This window comes from Salvelinus fontinalis, chromosome 1 (assembly GCF_029448725.1).
Source record: "Salvelinus fontinalis isolate EN_2023a chromosome 1, ASM2944872v1, whole genome shotgun sequence".
NCBI classification, from domain to species: Eukaryota; Metazoa; Chordata; class Actinopteri; order Salmoniformes; family Salmonidae; genus Salvelinus; species Salvelinus fontinalis.
In genome coordinates, this window is record NC_074665.1 from 40,820,674 (window position 1) to 40,837,615 (window position 16,942).

Sequence of the window (16,942 nt, forward strand, 5' to 3'; positions counted from 1 at the left end):
TTTCTGATTGTAGCTGAAATGTAAACTATGATTTATACCTGAAATATGCAAATTTTTCGAACAAAACATATGCTATACAATAAATATGTTATCAGACTGTCATCTGATGAAGTTGTTTCTTGGTTAGTGGCTATTTATATCTTTATTTGGTCGAATTTGTGATAGCTACTGATGGAGTAATAAACTGTTATAGTAAAAAAAGTTGTCTTTTGCTAACGTGGTTAGCTAATAGATTTACATATTTTGTCTTCCCTGTAAAACATTAAAAAAATCGGACATGTTGGCTGGATTCACAAGATCTGTACCTTTTCATATGCTGTATTGGACTTGTTAATGTGTGAAAGTTAAATATTAAAACAAAATATATTTTGAATTTCGCGCCCTGCACTTTGAGCTGGCTGTTGTCATAAATGTACCGACGTCGGGCTTGCACGCCAAACAGGTTAACTGACTTGCCTAGTTTATTTTTTTATTTTTTTAAGATCGGCGTCCAAAATTACCAATTTCCGATTGTTATGAAAACTCGAAGTCGGCCCTATTTAATCGGCCATTCCGATTAATCGGTCGACCTCTAGTCTAAACTCTTCAGCTAGTGCAACAATTAAACGAGTAAAATTGGAAGAGGAGAGTCGTACACTAGTCCAAGATAAAGTGAATGTAACTGAGAACCATCAGTGACCAACAACACCAATTAAGGCCAACGTAAACCACGGTAGTATAGAATGTCTATAAAAAAAATCAACAACAAAAATGGTATAGGTCAAAAAGACCCCCAATGAGATAAATATATATACACACATACACATATTGGTAGACAGGATCGGTGTCTAACTAGCGAGTAACATTAGTATCCGAAATGACCTAAAGGCTGCCAAACTGCAATGTAGGCTATAGATTGCCATAAGTGGAGCAGCAAGTTCAAAGCCTTAGTAAAACGAAAGAAATCAAAATGATGCGCTTTTAACAGCGATTGTCTTTGATTTAAGAAACTAAACAAGATCAAATGAAAGGTAGAGACAGCATAGTATGTCATTGTCAACAACACACACTAGTTATGTGCTGCTTCAAACATACCTACTGCACCATCAAGCTTTAGCATAGAATTGTTTCACAAGAAATGGATCAATAGCTGGCCATAGATGAATGTAGCCTAGTGTCACTAGAACTAACATTACTCACATAATACAGGCAGGTGAGAAATCATCCCAATCCAGGCATTCAATGTATGCACTGTCGGTAGAAGAACTCAGCTTCTTCAGGAGTTTCGGAAACAAATTGAATTTGTAGTTAAAGGTGACACGGGGAAGGGCAGGATAAGTCAGCCCAAAGCTGATTCCCTTCTTGTACAGAGTGGACTTGATATCGTTGAATGTGGCCCATTTCTTCGCCAGGCTAGAACTGAAATCCTGGTAGAACTTGATCTTGTGGCCTTGGAAAGTGATGTCGCCATGTTCCCTTGCCCACTTAAGGACGAGGTCCTTTGTATCGATGGAACCGCAACCTGACATGCCCCCCTCAGGGAGAGAGACAGCTGCATGTGAGCTTTCACATTTTTCAACATGTTTTTTTACAAAAGGATAGATTTGGAGTGAGAAACTTAGATTTTTTTCTGCGGGTACATATGCAGGATGCTACCCTCCACAGCATGGCCTTCGCTTCAGATCAAAACTCCAAACCTACAACCTAATTTTGACCAAAATTAACTGGAGAGATTACTGCTTTCAAGGTTTTCTTTTTCCAAGCTATACAGAGGCTACTCTAGCAAACAAACAGCAGAAACCTGAGGACACCATCCAACCTGGCACTGAGTGGGTAGTGTTTGGTCTGATGCTATTTTGAAAACCAAGAAGAACATTTTTAAATAAAGTACATTACAATGATATATTTTATTTATGGGGACTGAATGCTGAATTAAGGCTGTCAGGCTTGCAAGGACAGACCAGATACAAATTCAATTAGCACTAAGGTGTGAGGTAAAAGGTGTCGAGGCCTTTGGGCCCAACAAGTGGCCGGAGTCTTTGAAGCATCTTCTGAAGCCCGCTCCTGCTGTCCAAAGACCATTCACGGTCATTTTCTACAAGAAATCTGCTTCCAGAAATAAAAGCATTTCTTAAGTGGGTGTGACACCTACTCCCGTTGCCTGCTGCACTGCTGCTTGGATTCCACCTGGCGATCTGTGCACCGTCTGCCCTGGCCTGTCTCCCCCTGTCTGGTACAGGTACCCCCACCACACTCACCCCTCTCTCCCGAGCTTTCGCTCTCCTCCAGCACTCACACACTTTCTTGTGCATTTTGCTATTTGCCTCATGACTCCTGCATACTTTGTTGACCACAAACTCTCTTTACCCAACCGTGGGACTGTTTGTTCCCACACTCGGGACTCTGACTCTCTATTGGTTACACCGACTTTTGGCCTCCCATCCTATTCTAACCACCTCTCGCCGGCTTTGTATTCATGTTACCTGAGGAAATTGCTGTACAATATGATCTTGTTGCCATCTGATGCACATTCAAATGTCATAAATCAGCACTGCAGAGCTGTCTGTACTATGCCTTGAATGTATTACTGTTGATTATATCTGGAAATGTGCATGTACACCCTGGCCCATCTACTGTTGCTACCCCCTATTCTGATTTGTGCTCTGATAGCTGCTTCACTGACTTCTGCTCTTGTAAAAGCCTGGGTTTTCTGCACGTTAAAACTAGAAGCTTATTACCTAAAATTGGTAATTGAAAGTGTGGGTTCACAGCTCCAATCCAGATGTGTTGGTCATTACTGAGACGTGTTTAAGAAAGATTGTTTTGAATATTGATGTTAACCTTTCTGGTTATAACCTTTTTCGTCAAGACAGATCCTTCAAAGGTGGGGGAGTGGCAATCTTTAACAAGGATCACCTTCAGTGCTCGGTTTTCTCCACCAAGTCTGTCCTCAAACAATTTGAATTGCTGGTTTTAAGCATTAAACTTTCAAATAGCTGTTTGTTGACTGTTGCTGGGTGCTATCGTTCTCAATCAGCACCGGCCTGTACCCTACCTGCCTTATACTCCTCTGTAAACTGGTCATCTCTGTATACCTGTCGCAAGACCCACTGGTTGTTGCTTATTTATAAAACCCTCTTAGGCCTCACTCCCCCCTATCTGACATATCTACTTCAGCCCTCATCCTCCACATACAACACCCGTTCTGCCAGTCACATTCTGTTAAAGGTCCCCAAAGCACACACATCCCTAAGTTGCTCCTCTTTTCAGTTCGCTGAAGCTAGCGACTGGAACGACAACAACAAACATTCAAACTGGACAGTTTTCTCAATCTGTTCATTCAAAGACTTAATCATGAACACTCTTACTGATAGTTGTGGCTGCTTTACGTAATGTATTGTTGTCTCTACCTTCTTGCCCTTTGTGCTGTTGTCTGTTCCCAATAATGTTTGTACCATGTTTTATGCTGCTACCATATTGTGGCGCTACCATGTTGTTGTTATGTTGTATTGCTACCATGCTGTGTTGTCTTAGGTCTCTCTTTATGTAGTGTTGTCTACGTTGTTGTGATGTGTGTTTTCTCCTATATTTATATTGTATTTATTTTTAATTTTTAATCCCAGGCCCCAGTCCCCGCAGGAGGCCTTTTTAGTAGGCCGTCATTGTAAATAAGAATTTGTTCTTAACCTGTCTAGGACTGGCGGAACCGCTCGCCAACAGCCAATGAAATTGTAGGGCGCCAAATTCAATCAACAGATATCTCATAATTCAATTTTCTCAAACATACAAGTATTAGACACCATTTTAAAGATAACATTCTCGTTAATCCAACCACAGTGTCCGATTTCAAAAAAGCTTTTCGGCGAAAGCAGGACATATCATTATGTTAGGTCAGCAACTAGTCACAGAAAGCATACAGCGATTTTCCAACCAAAGAGAGGAGTCACAAAAAGCAGAAATATTGATAAAATAAATCACTAACCTTTGAAATTCTTCATCAGATGACACTCCCGGGACAACATGTTACACAATACATGTATGTTTTGTTCAATCAAGTTCATATTTATATCCAAAAACCTCAGTTTACATTTTCCTTTGCCTCCAAAACATCCCGTGAATTTGCACAGAGCCACATCAAATCACAGAAATACTCATAATAAACATTGATAAAAGATACAAGTGTTATTCACAGATTTAAAGATATACTTCTCCTTAATGCAACCGCTGTGCCAGATTTAAAAAGCAAACCATGCAATAATCTGAGTACGGCGCTCAGAGACCAAACCCAAGAAGATATCCGCCATGTTGGAGTCAACAAAAGTCAGAAATAGCGTTAGAAATATTCACATACCTTTGATGATCTTCATCAGAATGCACTCACAGGAATCCCAGTTCCACAATAAATGTTTGATTTGTTCCATAAAGTCCATTTATGTCCAAATTACTCCTTTTGTTTCGTGCGTTCAGTACACAATCTAAACTCACGACGAGCGGGCAGGTCCAGGAAAAAGTTCAGATGAAAAGTAATATTACAGTCCGTAGAAACATGTCAAACGAAGTATAGAATTTAGGATGTTTTTAACATAAATCTTCAATAATGTTCCAACCGGAGAATTCCTTTGTCTTCAGAAAAGCAATGGAACATAGCTCGCTCTCACGTGAACGTGCATGGTCAGTGCATGTTCAGCTCATGGCACTCTGGGAGAGACCTTACTCAATCCCCTCTCATTCGGCCCTACTTCACAGTAGAAGCATCAGACAAGGTTCTAAAGACTGTTGCCATCTCGTGGAAGCCTTAGGAAGTGCAAGATGACCAATATCCCACGGTATCTTCAATAGGGAATGAGTTGAAAACCTTCAACCTAAAATTTCCCACTTCCTAGTTGGATTTTTTTCTCAGGTTTTTGCCTGCCATATGAGTTCTGTTATACTCACAGACATCATTCAAACAGTTTTAGTGTTTTCTATCCAAATCTACTGTGACTGAGCAACTGGGACTGAGTAGCAGGCAGTTTACTCTGGGCACACTTTTCATCCAAACGTGAAAATGCTGCCCCCTATCCATAACAAGTTAACCTGTCTGGCACCGGGGTTCCGCTAGCGGAACTCCTCCCACATTCCACTGAAAAGGCAGAGCGTGAAATTCAAAAGATATTTTTTTGAAATATTTAACTTTCACACATTAACAAGTCTAATACAGCAAATGAAAGATACATATCTTGTGAATCCAGTCAACATGTCCGATTTTTAAAATGTTTTACAGCGAAAACACCACATATATTTATGTTAGCTCACCACCAAATACAAAAAAGGACAGACATTTTTCACAGCACAGATAGCATGCACAAAGCCCCAACCTAACTAACCAAGAACCAACCAAACTAACCAAGAAACAACTTCATCAGATGACAGTCTTATAACATGTTATACAATAAATCTATGTTTTGTTCGAAAAATGTGCATATTTGAGGTATAAATCAGTTTTACATTGCAGCTACCATCACAGCTAACGTCAGAAATAGCACTGAAGCAGCCAGAGTAATTACAGACACCAACGTCAAATACCTAAATACTCATCATAAAACATTTCTGAACAATCGATGGTGTACAACAAATTAAAGACAAACATCTTGTGAATCCAGCTAATATTTCCGATTTTTTTAAAAGTGTTTTACAGTGAAAACACAATATAGCATTATATCAGCTTACTACAATAGCCTACCACACTACCGCATTCATTCATCAAGGCACGTTAGCGATAGCAATAGGCACGTTAGCGATAGCGAATAAACCAGCAAAAGATATTAATTTTCACTAACCTTCATAAACCTTCATCAGATGACAGTCCTATATAACATCAGGTTATACATACACTTATGTTTTGTTCGAAAATGTCCATATTTAGAGCTGAAATCAGTGGTTATACATTGTGCTAACGTAGCATCTTTTTCCCAGAATGTGCGGAGATTTTTATGACACTCAACTATTCTGACCAAATAACTATTCATAAACGTTACTAGAAAATACATGTTGTATAGGAAATGATAGATACACTAGTTCTTAATGCAATCGCCATGTTAGAATTCTAAAAATAACATCATTACGACATCCAGCTTAGTTATAGCGAGAGAGTACCCAAAATCTGGGCGCAAACGACTATTTCACATGTTCGACAGATATATGAAATAGCATCATAAAATGGGTCCTACTTTTGACGATCTTCCATCAGAATGTTGTACAAGGGGTCATTTGTCCAGAACAATCGTTGTTTGGATTTAGAATGTCCTCTTCTCCAGTCAATTAGCACGGAAAGCTAGCAAAGTAGCACAAAGCTCTCCTTCCTGAACAAAGGCACACAACGCAACACGCCTAACGTCCCAAATAAATTTCAATAATCTAATAAAACTATATTGAAAAAACATACTTTACGATGATATTGTCACATGTATCAAATAAAATCAAAGCCGGAGACATTAGTCGTCTATAACGACAGCTTTTCAGAAGGCAAAACCAGGTCCCTTCACGCGCTCTCCAGAAAACAGGAAACTGGTGACACGTCATGCCGAGAGCTTTTATTCGACCCCAGATCAAGTTATACACTCCATTTCTTCTCTCGCAGCCTGTCGACATCTAGTGGAAGATGTATGAAGTGCATGTATACTGATATATATGAAGCCCATTTATAGGCAGGCCCTAGAACAGAGCATCGATTTCAGATTTTCCACTTCCTGTCAGGAAGTTTGCTGCAAAATGAGTTCTGTTTTACTCACAGATATAATTCAAACGGTTTTAGAAACTAGAGATTGTTTTCTATCCAATAGTAATAATAATATGCATATTGTACGAGCAAGAATTGAGTACGAGGCCGTTTAAATTGGGCACGGTTTTTACCCAAAGTGAAAACAGCGCCCTCTGTCCTCAACAGGTTAACTGATTTTTTTAGTTAAATTAAGGTTAAATTAAAAAAAATGATGGGACGCGGTTGGCTGCATTGGCGAGGTTTAGGTGTAAGGCTGCGTTGGGCTCTATTGAGTTAAGGAAGATTGTGAAAAGCCTCATTGCCCAAAACCTCCATGAAGTGGGTTGGAGATCCTGTCTCAGAATCCTCTGGCAGTCCAATCATGCGGATATTTTGGCATTTTGATCGTGAAATCAAATCTTCCGCTGCAGCGACTTGTTGGCAGCGGCCACATCGTCAAGCCTTGTTTCCAGCGTAGTTAGTTGAGTTGGTCGCTGTGGCCCGACAGCCCGGCCTCAACTTCGACCAGTTTGGTAGTGTGAGATGCCACAGAATCCTGGATGGTTTCCACGGTTGCCTGAATTGGAGCCAGAGCAGCCACCAGTCAGTTATTCTGAGTTGAGTGAGTTCTGATGCCAAACTTTCAAGCGATCTCCAGTGATGGTAGCCATTTTAGATGAAGTTGATTTAGTGGAGTGTGAATTTTTTTCAGTCGATTTTCCAAACTGTTTTGCTCATGCCACCTTAGGTACACTCTTACTGGGTAATACAAATAACTTTTGCAGGCATTGGAAGTATGAATTTAGGTGATGTTTCAGAGGAGAGATCTCGTGCGACTTCTTTCTACATCGCTCAACCGGATGCCCCAAAATTTAAATCTTAACTGCCGGATTTCAAACTAATTTTGTGAGGCGCAGCTGGGAACTCTGTAGAATTTGAGGTAAACCAGAATTGGAGGATCCTCCATCATTGTTTAAATCTCCAGTTTGGTAACATTTTGGCTTCAGTCGATTTCCAACTACGATGGACAAAGTTGTGGATAAAAAGTTTGAAGTATGTTCTCCACAGCTCAACGAGAATAGCCTATGCAGAGTGGCGCGTGTAGATTGTTGTTTTTCAGCCAATCACAAATCATCAAAGCACCACTATAGAGCCTCCTTGTGTGAAAAAGCAAGTTAGGAGGTTATAGAATTAAAAGGATGGAATTAAAGTTAAATGAGAAGTACAGTGCTTTCGGGAAGTGTTCAGTCCCCTTGACTTTTTCAACATTTTGTTACGTTGCATGTTACGTTGCAGCCTTATTCTAAAGTGTATTAAATTGTTTTTTCCCCCTCATCAATCTACACACAATACCTCATAATGACAAAGCAAAAACAGCAACAACAAAAAAAAGTTTAGCTAATTTATAAAAAATTAGAAGTATTCAGACCCTTGACTCAGTACTTTGTTGAAGCACCTTTGGCAGCGAATACAGCCTCGAGTCTTCTTTGATATGACGCTACAAGCTAGGCACACCTGTATTTGGGGACTTTCTCTCATTCTTCTTCAGATCCTCTCAATCTCTGTCAGGTTGGATGGGGTGCGTTGCTGCACATCTATTTTCAGGTCTCTCCAGAGATGTTCGATCGGGTTCAAGTCCAGGCTCTGGCTGGGCTACTTAAAGACACTCAGAGACTTGTCCCAAAGCCACTCCTGCATTGTCTTGGCTGTGTGCTTAGAGTATTTGTCCTGATGGAAGGTGAACCTTCCCCCCAGTCTGAGGTCTTGAGCGCTTTGGAGGAGGTTTCCATCAAGGATCTCTCTCTGTCCTTTGCTCCGTTCATTTTTGCCTCTCCTGACTAGTCTCCCAGTCCCTGCCTCTGAAAAACATCCCCACAGCATGATGCTGCCACCCCTATGGGTGGCAGCCCGTAGGGATGGTGCCAGGTTTCCTCTAGACGTGACTCTTGGCATTCAGGCCAAAGAGTTCAATCTTGGTTTCATCAGACCAGAGAATCTTGTTTCTCATGGTCTGAGAGTCTTTAGGTGCCTTTTGGTAAACTCCAAGTGGGCTGTAATGTGCCTTTTTTTATTGAGGGGCTTCCGTCTGGCCACTCTACCATAAAGGCCTGATTTGGTGAAGTGCTGCAGAGATGGTTGTCCTTCTGGAAGGTTCTCCCATCTCCACAGAGGAACTCTGGAGCTCTGTCAGAGTGACCATCAGGTTCTTGGTCACCTCCCTGACCAAGGTGCTTCTCCCCCGATTGCTCAGTTCCTAGAGCTGGCCACCTGGTCAAAGAGTCTTGATGGTTCCAAACTTTTTCCATTTAAGAATGATAAAGGCCACTGTGTTCTTGGGGACCTTTAATGTTGCAGACATTTTTTGGTATCCTTCCCCAGATCTGTGCCTCGACACATGCCTGTCTCGGATCTCTATGGATAATTCCTTTGACATCATTGCTTGGTTTTTGTTCTGACATGCGCTGTCGAATGTGGGACTTTTATATAGACGGGTGTGTGCGTTTCGAAATCATGTTCAGTCAATTGAATTTACCACAGGTGGGCTCCAATAAAGTTGTAGAAACATTTCAAGGATGATCAATGGAAACAGGATGCACCTGAGCTCAATTTCAAGTCTCATAGCGAATGGTCTGAATATCCCCACTTTGAGCGTTGATGATTGGTCACGCAGAGAGAAGGCCGCAAAGAAGCCAGATTTTAGACATCGCATATAATTTAGCAGTTCCATTTCTCGTCATGCCGTTCATATGAATAATTTATTATAATTTACCGGTTTCTCTTAGTCATATTTCCCGTGAAAAGGGAGTGGGTTTGAGCAGTAAATCTCGATAACCCGGTTCACGCTATTCAACCCTAATACACTCGCAAACAATGTACTTTATCCACCCATCCCCCTCGTGTCAATAGATCATGCTAACTTTCACACACAATACCCACCCCCAACAGACACCAGTCAATCACCCACACTATCCCCTCCTTACTAATAACTCAGATTTTCTCATTTTGACTTCAAGCTTTGCATAAACAATCAACTAAGCCTCCATAACACAGAGAACTACAGTAGAAGTCGTAGCCTACTTATAAACACATCAACTATGACAACAAAACACGGACCATGTTTATGCCTAGCTCCAGTATATTTATTAGCTCATCATGGAGTTATGGAAAGATTTATCAAAGGTTACTTAAACTAGTTCCTAGTGCTGAGCTTGATGTTGATGCCGCTGCACATGTTGATGGGATCGGACTCTGTAGATAGAACGCATATGCCAGTCACGTTAGCCTCTGTGTTAGATACTAAGGTAACTAACTGCTAGCTGGCTAACTTAACATAGCTAAAGTTAGCTTGCAAAGTTACAGATCACATCGCCAGATAGCAGCTGGCTAATTTACATTACATTAGAATTTCTTTGGTTTAGATACACTAATTTAGTTCGCTAGCTAAGTTAGCAACGTTACCTCTGCTTGTCTTCTTTTTAAGGTAACCGATTTAAATGTTACCCCAGCTCCTGTGCTTGCTTGTAGTTTGCAGATCCAGGTACACAATGACTAAACTTTACAGTTGTCGACACAAAATAGTTATTATATAGTTATAGTTTTTCGCAAGCTTATGTTTTATGAACGAGTGGCTGGTCCAGTGAGTAACATTAGCTACCTGTTGACACCCACTCTCAAACGGATCCACCTCAACAGAGGCGATACCGTGTCCTGAAATCGCTATGAGTTCTGGATATTGTGGTTTGCTTACAACTAGTGATGCACCAATATGACATTTTTGCCCATACCGATATCCGATATTGTCCTTGACAAAAAAAACATGATACCGCAATTGCGTGAGAACAGAGTGATGGCCACTAATAAATAGACGAGGATCTCATCAGCTTTCTATAGGCTAGGCCTACTATATTTATTTCTCAACTTTCCTAATATTAAGCACATTGCTTATATTTACAACAGGAGTATAGCCTACCTGGCTGGCATGAAAATAAACCACAGGGAAAAGCGTCCTCCATTCGCTATTTATGTGCACATGTATTTTTTTCCGCTGCCCCTGTTTCGATACAGGTTCATGATAATGGTCCATTCCAAATCAAAACAAATGTCACACATATATTATTTAGTATATGTAAAGATGAGATTAAGTCAAGAATAGTATGATGGGTGACAATATTAGCCTATCACCTGTTAATTATATATTATCACTTGTGAATGATGCCCAGCATAAGAAACAATGTCTTATTTTGCTACTTTTTCGAATGATAGTCGCAGACCTCATGTAGCCTAGCTCATAGGTCTACGTTTTAATAAGGTTTGTATCACAAATAAAGTGGCCAAATAACTTGTTAAAATTAAGCACATTTGGGGAAGATCATTTTCACCATAAAAATTCAACTTTTATAATAAAAGCATTACATGCATAATCACATTTGCGGTCACTTTTGATAATGGTGTATTCCCGCTAATGGAATATTTGTGCTTATAACCTACTACCATGTGCACATTGCTGCGCTTATAATGTGAAGAAATAGCCTATTAGTTTATCAACATTTTAAACTAAACATTCTGATCTGTTGCGTCAGCCACATTGCATACAACTGTTTTTTAGATGCTGGTGGTTATATTAATTTGGGATCTATTGCATCCCACAACTGTCCCAGACTATGTTTGGAATACTTATTTCTCCCACAGAATAGAATAGGTCGACTTTTGTACTATGGAGGATAGTAGATTGACATAGGCTAGTGCTTTTGTTGTTCGTTAGGCCTGCTGATCTTGTTGGCTGACAAAGTAAATATGGACAGTTCTTCCAATATCTTCAATATGCACCTAGGGAATTGGATAAGGACGCGTGCAGTTGCGTCCCTGATGTGTCCGTCTTCACTTGTAGCCTGTGAGAAAGACCCGATCGATCACGTGACGGAGAGCCATCTGATTGCGCAGCACACTCGGGGAGAAGGGCACAACGCAGCACTCCGGGGCCACAAAAGGCACAGATTGTTTTTGGTTGGATTACTGCCACAAACGTGAAATTCGAGGCATTATAAAGTGCTTGTCAAATTGTGAATGAGAGACTATTGGAGTGTGTACAGCCTGCTCAAAAAAACTAAGCAGAGCCTTTCAAGTGACTTTATAAAAATCATCAGTCGCATCATGCAACCTTACAATGTATTAAAAATCAAAACATATAGCCCAACATTTGTATCACAACTAAAGTTAATGATTCTAAATTAAGCATATAGGAGTATCTATTTCTTTGTTAACCGCTCAACACAGAATAGCCGCATGTGCGCGCTCCCTCATCATTTGGAGAAAATATTTATATTTTATTCAGCTTTGTTCAATTGTATTCTTCATACTATAAAATAATGGCACGGAATTATAAGCAAATCTTGTCTGCTAAATTAACTAGTGTAGGCCACAGCCACATCAGGTCCTAACATAAAAGGACAACTCAGAGTATGCTATCCTTTTCTTCTGAAATATACTTTTTCTTCATATCATGCATCTTTAGGCCAGTCTAATATAAATAATGGATTTATTGTGGAGGTGTAGGCTATATTACATGGATTTAGACTTTTTCAAATGGCTTGTATATGATATGCTAAATGTGTTATGTTAATTAACGGTCAATTACCGTGAGACCAACAGTTACAGGCTTGACAATCATCGGCTGACAAATTTTCGTGACCGCCACAGCCCTAGTACTGATGAGGTTCATAATGACCTTAGATGGCCACCCTGTAATGTTAGCACAATGGACTTCCTCATCTATGAAAATCACTCACCAGCCACCACACCCAGCCCTCAGCATCACCACAATCATCCACACGCACTAACCCTCTCTGTCCCTTTGTAAATTCAACAAATGCCCTATTCTCCACTCTGTACTGGTGCTATTTTTGTCCCAATGCCCCTTTCCCACTTAATATTCTGTGTCCCTTTGGCGACACATGATAAAAGAAAGGAAACAACTTTTATTAGTGCATTAGTTGCCTGCTTGTTTTGAAATTGTTTATCTCGGTGCTTCCAATTTCAGAGGGAAGAAAGATCTCAAAGACCAGACTACCTGCTGAACTTTGCCACCAAGACAAACACGTTGGACCATGTTGACCATCCTGGCTGCCGGGTCTGTCTTCTTCCCAGGCCTGTTCGTGCTCTCCAAGCAATGCCTCAAGCACATCCCTGCACTGAGGTGGAGCGAAGGGGATGCGGTCATAGTGTCAGCCAGGTGAGAGATGAGGAAAAGTGGGGATCATATACAGTACCAGTTAAAAGTTTAGACACACCTACTCATTCAAGTTTTTTTTAATTTTTTTTTTTTACTATTTTCTACATTGCAGAATAATAGCGAAGACATCAAAACTATGAAATAACACATGGAATCATTTAAGTAACAAAAAGTGTTAAACAAATCAAAATATATTTGAAATTCTTCAAAGTAGCCACCCTTTGCCTTGATGACAGCTTTGCACAGTCTTGGCATTCTCTCAACCAGCTTCACCTGGAATGCTTTTCTAACAGTATTGAAGGAGGTCCCACATATGCTGAGCACTTGTTGGTTGCTTTTTCTTAACTCTGCAGTCCAACTCATCCCAAACCATCTCAACTGGGTTGAAGTTGGGTGATTGTGGAGGCCAGGTCATCTGATGGAGCACTCCATCACTCTCCTTCTTTGTCAAATAGCCCTTTCACGGCCTGGAGGTTTGTTGGGTCATTGTCCTGTTGAAAAACAAATGATAGTCCCACAAAGCGCAAACCAGATGGGATGGCGTATCGCTGCAGAATTCTGTGGTAGCCATGCTAGTTAAGTGTGCCTTGAATTCTAAATAAATCACCAACAGTGTCACCAGCAAAGCACCACCACACCTCCTCCATGCTTCACGGTGGGAACCACACATGCGGAGATCATCCATTCACCTAGACTGCGTCTCACAAAGACACGGCGGTTGGAACAAAAAATCTAATTTGGACTCAACAGACCAGAGGACAGATTTCCACTGTTCTAATGTCCATTGCTTGGGCAAAGCAAGTCTCTTCTTGTTATTGGTGTCCTTTAGTAGTGGTTTCGTTGCAGAAATTCGACCATGAAGGCCTGACTCACACAGTCTCCTCTGAACAGCTGATGTTGAAATGTCTGTTACTTTAACTCTGTGAAGCATTTATTTGTTCTGCAATCTGAGGGGCAGTTAACTCTAATGAATTTATCCTCTGCAGCAGAGGTAATTCTGGGTCTTCCTTTCCTGTGGCGGTCCTCATGAGAGCCAGTTTCATCATAGTGCTTGATGTTTTTTGCGACTGCATTTGAAGAAACTTCAAAGTTCTTGACTGTCGTTTCTCTTTGCTTATTTGAGCTGTTCTTGCCATAATATGGACTTTGTCTTTTACCAAATAGTGCTATCTTCTGTATACCATCCCTACCTTGTCATAACACAACTGATTGGCTCAAACGCATTAAGAAGGAAAGAAATTCCACGAATGAACTTTTAACAAGGCACACCTGCTAATTGAAATGCATTCCAGGTCTAATTTGGACTCAACCTCATGAAGCTGGTTGAGAGAATGCCAAGCGTGTGCAAAGCTGTCATCAAGGCAAAGGGTGGCTACTTCTGAAGAATCTCAAATATGAAATACATTTTGATTTGCTTAACACTTTTTTGGTTACTACATGATTCCATATGTTGTATGATTCCATACAATGTAGAAAATAGTAAAATAAAGAATAACCCCTTGAATGAGTAGGTGTGTCCAAACTTTTGATTGGTACGATGTACAGTTGAGTCGGAAGTTTACATACAGCCAAATACATTTACACTCAGTTTTTCACAATTCCTGACATTTAATCCTAATAACAATTTCCTGTCTTAGGTCAGTTAGGATCACCACTTTATTTTAAGAATGTGAAACATCAGAATAATAGTAGAGGGAATGATTTATTTCAGCTTTTTATTTCTTTCATCACATTCCCAGTGGGTCAGAAGTTTACATACACTCAATTAGTATTTGGTAGCATTGCCTTTAAATTGTTTAACTTGAATCAAACGTTTCGGGTAGCCTTCTGCAAGCTTCCCACAATAAGTTGGGTGAATTTTGGCCCATTCCTCCTGACAGAGCTGGTGTAACTGAGTCAGGTTTGTAGTCCTCCTTGCTCGCACACGCTTTTTTAGTTCTGCCCACACATTTTCTATGGGATTGAGGTCAGGGCTTTGTGATGGCCACTCCAATACCTTGACTTTGTTGTCCTTCAGCCATTTGCCACAACTTTGGAAGTATGCTTGGGGTCATTGTCCATTTGGTAGACCCATTTGCGACCAAGCTTTAACTTCCTGACTGATGTCTTGAGATGTTGCTTCAATATGTCCACATCATTTTCCTGCCTCATGATTCCATCTATTTTGTGAAGTGCACCAGCCCCTCCTGCAGCAAAGCACCCCCACAACATTATGCTGCCACCCCCGTGCTTCACGGTTGGGATGGTGTTCTTCGGCTTGCAAGCATCCCCCTTTTTCCTCCAAACATAGCCATGGTCATTATGGGCAAACAGTTCTATTTTTGTTTCATCAGACCAGAGGACATTTCTCCAAAAAGTACGATCTCTGTCCCCATGTGCAGATGCAAACCGTAGTCTGGCTTTTTTATGGCGGTTTTGGAGCAGTGGCTTCTTCTTTGCTGAGCGACCTTACAGCTTATGTCGATATAGAACTAGTTTTACTGTGGATATAGATACTTTTGTACCTGTTTCCTCCAGCATCTTCACAAGGTCCTTTGCTGTTGTTCTGGGACTGATTTGCACTTTTCGCACCAAAGTACGTTCATCTCTAGGAGACAGAACGCATCTCCTTCTTGAGCGGTATGACGGCTGTGTGGTCCAATGGTGTTTATACTTGCCTACTATTGTTTGTACAGATGAACGTGTTTTCTTCAGGTGTTTGGAAATTGCTCCCAAGGATGAACCAGACTTGTGGAGGTCTACAATACATTTTTTTCTGAGGTCTTGGCTGATTTTAGTTTTTTTCCCATGATGTCAAGCAGAGGCACTGAGTTTGAAGGTAGGCCTGGAAATACATCCACAGGTACACTTCCAATTGACTCAATTTATGTCAATTAGCCTATCAGAAGCTTCTAAAGCCATGATATAATTTTCTGGAATTTTCCAAGCTGTTTAAAGGCACATTCAATTTAGTGTATGTAAACTTCTGACCCACTGGAATTGTGATACAGTGAATTATAAGTGAAATAATCTGCCTGTAAACAATTGTTGGAAAAATGACTTGTGTCATGCACAAAGTAGATGTCCTAACCGACTTGCCAAAACTATAGTTTGTTAACAAGAAATTTGTGGAGTGTTTGAAAACAAGTTTTAATGACTCCAACCTAAGTGTATGTAAACTTCTGACTTCAACTGCATATATGCATGCTCTTCCTCAGTTAATCTTTCCTCAATTATTTTCGTTCTCTCTCCTTGCCTTCTCTAAACGCATTGGAGAAGAAAGTCTGAGGGGAGTGACCTTGGACTTTCTTTTTCAATATACATTTGAGAAGGAAGCGAGGAGATGGGATGTGAGGAATCGCAGAAAGACTAATTGAGATGGAGCTATTGGTTACCACTCAAAATAAATCCACACTAATTCTGTCCTATGATGACTTTTGGTTAATTCTGATAATGACATAGGATGATATTTTTGTAAAAAATTGGATTTCACAATATTTTATGTTTTACCAGACATTTAGCAATTGTAGTCTGAGGTTATTAACAATGTTAATGTTTAATTTCTCCTGCGGGCCTTTCTCAGGTTGGTGTCCTCTGTTCAGGCGATTATGGCCTCCTCTGCTGGTTACATCATTGCCTCCTCCTGTGATGACATCATTGAGGATCAGTAAGTGTAGAAATTCACCTCGTCCTTCTGACAATTGTTGTTACTAAAATTGTTGGCACTAAAATGGAAGAAAACAGACACAGTTGTTCAATAAGAAAGTATTACTTTTCTGTCCCGTTGTAAAACATTTTCAGTTTCTTGTCCTAATGAACACGCCCCAGAAAGAGACAGAAGATATCAGACTCATAAACCCCCTCCCACAAAAAAAAACCAGTTACCTACAGCATAGAGTGAAGAGAAAAGAAAAGCATGTTTTTTTTAGTCTCATTCAGCCTTGAGCGATATTTTACATTAGGCCATACTAGAAATGTTTTAAGTGAATTGTTAACTTCAGAATCATAATCTGTCA

The 16,942-nt window shown here is 40.4% G+C and overlaps 1 protein-coding gene across 5 annotated transcripts in view; it reads left to right on the top strand.

The window, feature by feature from the left end:
* tlcd3bb (TLC domain containing 3Bb) overlaps positions 1-16,942 on the top strand; it is a 56,875-nt gene that overhangs the window by 21,114 nt on the left and 18,819 nt on the right. For 4 of the 5 annotated variants that reach the window (XM_055921298.1, XM_055921291.1, XM_055921286.1 and 1 more), the window contains exons 2-3: positions 12,756-12,947; positions 16,510-16,593. In XM_055921298.1, the coding sequence (XP_055777273.1) occupies positions 12,823-12,947; positions 16,510-16,593 (209 nt within the window). In that variant the 5' untranslated portion in view covers positions 12,756-12,822. Of the gene's footprint in view, positions 1-525; positions 2,219-12,755; positions 12,948-16,509; positions 16,594-16,942 lie in introns of those variants that run through there. The other variant, XM_055921316.1, reaches the window with a different exon arrangement.